Source organism: Pyrus communis, chromosome 10 (genome assembly GCF_963583255.1).
Source record: "Pyrus communis chromosome 10, drPyrComm1.1, whole genome shotgun sequence".
NCBI classification, from domain to species: Eukaryota; Viridiplantae; Streptophyta; class Magnoliopsida; order Rosales; family Rosaceae; genus Pyrus; species Pyrus communis.
The window spans coordinates 13306677-13312676 of NC_084812.1; the positions used below are offsets into that span (position 1 = coordinate 13306677).

At 42.5% G+C, this 6000-nt stretch overlaps 1 protein-coding gene across 1 annotated transcript; it reads right to left on the reverse strand.

Moving 5' to 3' along the window:
* Positions 1 to 1760: 1760 nt before the first annotated feature.
* LOC137747376 (LRR receptor-like serine/threonine-protein kinase HSL2) lies at positions 1761 to 5798 on the reverse strand. The gene is made up of 2 exons (XM_068487475.1): positions 3084 to 5798; positions 1761 to 2387 (listed from the first exon to the last, which is right to left on the reverse strand). Exons 1-2 carry the CDS (start codon positions 5662 to 5664, stop codon positions 1996 to 1998), a joined length of 2973 nt encoding a protein of 990 aa, XP_068343576.1. The 5' UTR covers positions 5665 to 5798; the 3' UTR covers positions 1761 to 1995.
* Between the last annotated feature and the right edge of the window lie 202 nt (positions 5799 to 6000).

The following is a 6000-nucleotide window of genomic DNA, read 5'->3' on the forward strand; positions in this document are numbered from 1 at the left end:
CACGCCCTCACGGTTTTGTTTTTGGGAACTCAGACGAGAACTTCCCAATGGGTCACCCATCTTGGGAGTGCTCTCGTGCGCTACTCGCTTAACTTTGGAGTTCCTACGGAACCTGAAGCCAGTGAGCTCCCAAAAGGCCTCATGCTAGGTAGGGATGGGAATATACATATAAGGATCACTCCCTTGGGCGATGTGGGATGTCACAATATATATATAATCAGATAATGTAAAAACAATGAACAAAATGTATCTAAAACTAACAATAAAATACAAAAGCTAATTATAAAATACAGTATATTTAGCAAATAACTTTAAAAAATAAATTTTTTTATCGAAATAAGTTCATAAAATTTTGAATCAGAAATTCAAAAATTTAGGAATTCTAAATTCTAATTTTCATTCCACCTTTTTAGAAAAATTCCGATTCATAAATTTTCAGGTTAACATTAAGAAAGTTTAATGTCGGAATCAGAAACACCATTATGACTTGCACACTTAAATATACAGACAATGAGATTTTGAATACAAATTCTTTAGAGCACTTCAGTGTGTAAGATCCCTTTGGTAATAGGCAATTCAATTCCTTCAAATAAATAATAACCTTCTTTAATAACTCCCCTCTCAGACTCTCAAGCCTTAGACTTCCGCTTGACCTCTCCCACGGGCTCCCTTCAGCCCAATTACCCGACTGGGCTGGCGTGACTTTAGGGGGGCATTCGGCTTGCAATCCCCAGGCCTATTGCCAACAGTGGACTTGCTAACAGATGTGATGGAAAGAAAGTGGGACAACCAACCACGTCCAAAATCACTATTAAAAGAAAAATACACGGACACAAAGTTTGTTGGAAGTTGGAAGTTGGAAAATGTAACTTTGAAAAGAGTTGGAAAAAATTCTCGAAAATCTCGACCCAAACAAAAAAAATTCCGATTTCAAACCAAAAAAGTTTCAAATCAAAATTCTTGAAATTTTTGGGATGAAATACCAAACGAATCCTGAAATTTCGGTACAGGATTCAGTATTGTCTACTCAATCTTTCGGTGATCCCATATCGAACCGAAAATAAATAATTATATATATATTATACATTTGAATTGTTGCTAAGTACTAGTAGCAATATAATTGGTGTGGTGTACAAATAGTAATCATAGCCCTTTATCGTCACTTCTGCTGGTATGAACCTCTCACAAATGTGTCTATTTCTTCAACACGAAATCAAAAAATTATATTGTTAATTGTCAAACATATTAGGTTTGTTACATATTTGATTTTGGTTGCATGTTAATTTAACTTGGTATGAATAATTACTATTTCAATTTGTATGAAATTTGGGAATGCCAAACCATCCCAAAATATCGAAAATATTTCGAGAATACTGAAAATTGGGAATACTAAAATTTTAGTTTGGCATTGGTCTTCAAATTTCCGTCCCGAAAATTTTCAATTTGAGATTCGAGATCCCATTTTCGATTTCGGATCTCATACCAAACCACCCTTACCTTTCAATATGAGCATATGGAGGACTAAACTCAAACCTTACAAACTTCACTGAGAAAAATTCCATCTGATTGTATTTGTGAAGCCTACTTAAGCTTCTTTGAGTGTTCTTTAATTTTCTCCCACATCTAAAAGGAGAAAGAAAAGAAACATACATAACACAAAAGAGTAGGTTTTATAGCCAACTCGACTAAACTCGTATTTATTGTTACTAAAGTAATGGCATTGTTATATCTAATTTGATTAAGCTCATGTTTGTCTAAAATGGCGAGCAAGACTAATTCTTTTTTAAAAACATCCGCGGTACAAGAGGCAAAAACTTGATAAAAATAAATATGTGATTTTTCTTTTTTCTAGTTCATACATTATAACTGCTGAAAACGACCCATAATCTAAACCAGGGTGAATAATTTTTGATCCACCAATCCGGTACTACACTTATCACAATGATTGCTGAAAATTTCCACATAGACTGAGTTACTGAGCTATGCAACAACGAATCAAAGGCTTATCATTTTGAACGGTCGAGATGGTTTCTGATCTCTAAGCAATTCAACCACCCTTCTCATGGAGGGCCTGTTGATTGGGAATGCAGAGGTACAAAGAAGAGCCACCTTCAAAACCTTCTCAATCTCTTCGTAATTGCATGTCGACGGATCAATCCTTGGATCGATTATCTGGCAGAGATTGGCGCCGCAGAAGCCGCCGTCATTGCTGCCTTCTTCTTCTCCTTCAGGAGTAGACATGGCAGCGTCTCTAACCCACTTGACAATGTCTGTGTTCTCACCAAAGGACGCGTCATTCGGACTCTTGCCGGTTATCAGTTCCAACAGCACCACACCGAAGCTGTAGACATCACTCTTCTCAGTGACTTTAAGAGTGTATGCGTACTCTGCAAACCAAACACAATGTGATTTAGTATACATGTTCATATAATGTTCCTTTAAACCAAAACAATCTAATTACAATTAGTCCCAACATATGTGATCGTGAACTAAATGGAACAAACTAAAATACATCAACAGTTAACAATTATCCACGTCAACAATTCATATGAAAGCATATAGTAAGAATAAATGCAAAGTAAAAACATTTTTTTTGTCGAAAAAACAAAAACCATGTCATGATCATGCTAGTTGAGAAGCAATTAACCGTAACTCAGCGGATTAAAAGCATTCAACCGTACTCCCGAGATCCCAAATCAAGTGCCATAACACATAGCGCGAAAACTACCACAGTGATTTAGAAATATATTATAGTTGACTATAAGTCAGCAAAGGGCAGTCACCAACCAAAGCTGTATATCCACGTTGGAAGATAGTGTTTGTTGGCTCCCCCTAGCAATTTAGCCACTCGTATATATGCACAAGTAAGACTATACACTAACGAAGATGACGGCCACAGGAACTTGGAGTGTGACATTCAAATTCAGCCAATCTAACCATACTTTTTCTAAGTTCAATTTTAACCTAAAAATCTATTTGGGTCGCCATCTCGGATAGTGAGACACCCGGAGAATCTATCAAGACACCCAAAAAACAAAATTTAGAAGCCAACCATTTTTTTTTTTTTTTTTGAAAAAACTCACCCGGAGCGATATAACCGTAGGACCCAGCAATCTGTGACATGGTACCACATCCGGCCGCCATGTCACGCTGCAAAGTCTTGGCGAGTCCGAAATCCGCCACCCGTGGGGTCCAGTCCTCGTCCAACAGTATGTTATTACTCTTCACGTCCCGGTGAACGATGGCCGGAGCACAGTCGTGGTGGAGGTAGGCCAAGCCGTAGGCCGACCCGACGGCGATGTTGAATCTTTTGGCCCAATCCTCCAAAGGCCCAACCTTTTCTCCATGCAAACAATCACCCAAGCTTCCATTCTCCATGTACTCATAACCCAAAATTCTACTTTCCTCACCACTACAACAAAACACCAATTTTACAATATTGCCATGTCGGATCCGACCCAACGTCTCTACCTCGGAGCTAAAAACGGATTCAGTTTCGGGTTTTCTTGCCCCGCCCCATAGCTTCTTAACCGCCACGGTCTGCCCCGTCTTCAGTTGCACTTTGTACACATGACCCGACCCACCCGTTGCAATCAGATTCTGCTCCGTTAATGATTGCATCACCTCCTCTTCGTTAAACCCGACCCGTTGGAATGTGGTGAGCCTGTAGAGCCGCTTCGTTTTACCGCCAAGTGCTTTGGATCGATATTTCAAAAACGAAAGAACCGACCCGACGACCAGCACAGCGCACACGGATAAAATGACTATCAAAATTGGGGTAGGAGATTTGGGTTTGGAGCAGGTTGGGAAGTGATCCAGATCCGGACTGCACAAGTTCGGGTTACCCAGTAGACCCGAGCTGAAGGGACTGTAATCGAAACCGGTAGGTATTTTTCCATACAGTTTATTATTCGAGACGTTGAACTGATTGAGCCTGAGCTTGGTCAACTCGGCCGGAAGCTCACCGGTGAGTAAATTTGCCGAGAGATCCAAGTAATTCAATACCGGCAAGTAGCCGAGTTGCGGTGGGATCCGACCCGATAAGTGATTGTGAGATAGGTTCAGCTCCGTCAACTGGGTCCACGAACTCACTGAACTCGGAATCTGACCGGAGAACATGTTCACCTCCATTTTTAGCTTCTGCAAAATATTCAGCTCCGTCATGCACGACGGCAAGTCACCGGAGAATTGGTTGTCGCTCACGTCGAGGGTCGAGAGGTTCGTAAGCTTACAAATCGCCGACGGAAGCGCGCCGGAAAATTCATTGCTGGAGATCGTAAGTGTCGAGAATCTCGTAGCCGCCGAAATGGACGGAGAGACGCTGCCGTTGAATCTGTTGTTATTCATTGTCAGGAAATATAGCCCGGGCAGACCCCAAAACTTGCCCGAAACGACGCCGTCGAGCTCATTGAATTCGATTCGAACGTATTCCAGAGAATGACACTCGTTTAACGTATCAGGTAAATTTCCGGAGAACTGGTTCTCCATAACTATCAAATTCCAGAGCTTTTTCCGGTAACAGAGGAACTTCGGCAGCTCGCCGGAAAACTTGTTCGTCGAGACGTCGAGGTCTGCCAAATCGGAATATCGGCCGAGATTTTCCGGGAGGGAGCCGGAGAAGCTGTTGTTGAAGATTTTGAACTGGTGCAAGTTGGGATTGGAAGCCAAGATCGGAGGAAGCTCGCCGGAAAAGAAATTGTCGTTGAGATTCAGAGACTCCAAATGCAATCGTGCAATTTTTTCTGGGAATTTTCCGGTGAAGCCGTTCATAGAGAGATCTAAGTTCTGGAGAAAAGTCAGGTTTCCGATGCTCTCGGGCAGTTCGCCGAACATCTGGTTTGCGAATAGCTCGATCTGCGTCACGCTTGCCAATCCGCCGATGCTCGCCGGAATAGGACCGGATAGCGAATTCGTGGACAAATCGAGGTTCGTAAGGGACGCCAGGTTTCCGATGGAGTCCGGTATACGGCCTCTGAGGTTGCATTGGGGGGCGAAGAGGTTCTGGAGCTTCTTCAAGTTTCCGATTTCGGAAGGTAGCTCGCCGGACATCAATGGATTGATAGCGAGTTCCAAGTGAGTCAACTCACTGAGATTGCCCAAGAACTTGGGGATTGTGCCGGTGAGAAAGTTCCCGGAGAGCATCAGGACTTGCAAAGCGGGAAACCGGCCGAAACTCGCCGGAATGTCGCCGGTGAAGTTGTTGTCCATAAAGTTCAGGATTCGCAAGTCGGTGAACTCCGGCTGAAACTCCGGCAATGATCCGACGAAGAGGTTGTTGTCGAGCTCGAGAACATGGAGGTGGGAGCAGAGAGAGAGGGTGTGGGTTTGGAGAGAGCCGCTGATGGAGTTGACGGACAGAGAGAGGTTCTGGAGGGTCCGAATGCTACAAAACCCGAACGGAAACCCACCGGAAACGTTAAACCCGGATAAGTTTACAGCAAGAACAGAGTGGTTCTTCGGGTCGCATGTAATTCCCGTCCAGTTGCATGGATTGGGATCCGTGCTCGGGACCCAGTCGTCGAGATTTCCGTCCGGGTCGGACAGTTGGGCCTTGACCTGAATCAAGTGCTGAGTATCGCCGGCCAAAGAGGCAGCGACTGTTAAAACGCATAACAGTGAGGAAAATAATACTAAAACCGGCTTTACAGCTGCTAATTGCGTCATCCTAATAAATTTTTGGATACAGAAATTAAGGATTGAAGAGTGTGGAAATGAAATTTATGTTGTAAGCACGGGTAACGGTTTGAGAGATTGAGAGGGAGATTTAATTTTCAAAGGGCTTCATTTCATCATCTTTTGGGATATTGTGAGAGAGAAGGTTTTTGATTGGTGAATCGAAACTGTGAGCATGAGATTTTTCAATGTATCGAAGATAATATTTGGGAGGATATTATCGCTAAGTGGAGCAAATGAAACGTGATTCGATTTGACTTTTTTAGGAGAGAGTGACAACATTTAGTATTAAGTTGGAACTTGGCAAATTGTATTTAAAAGTGGAAG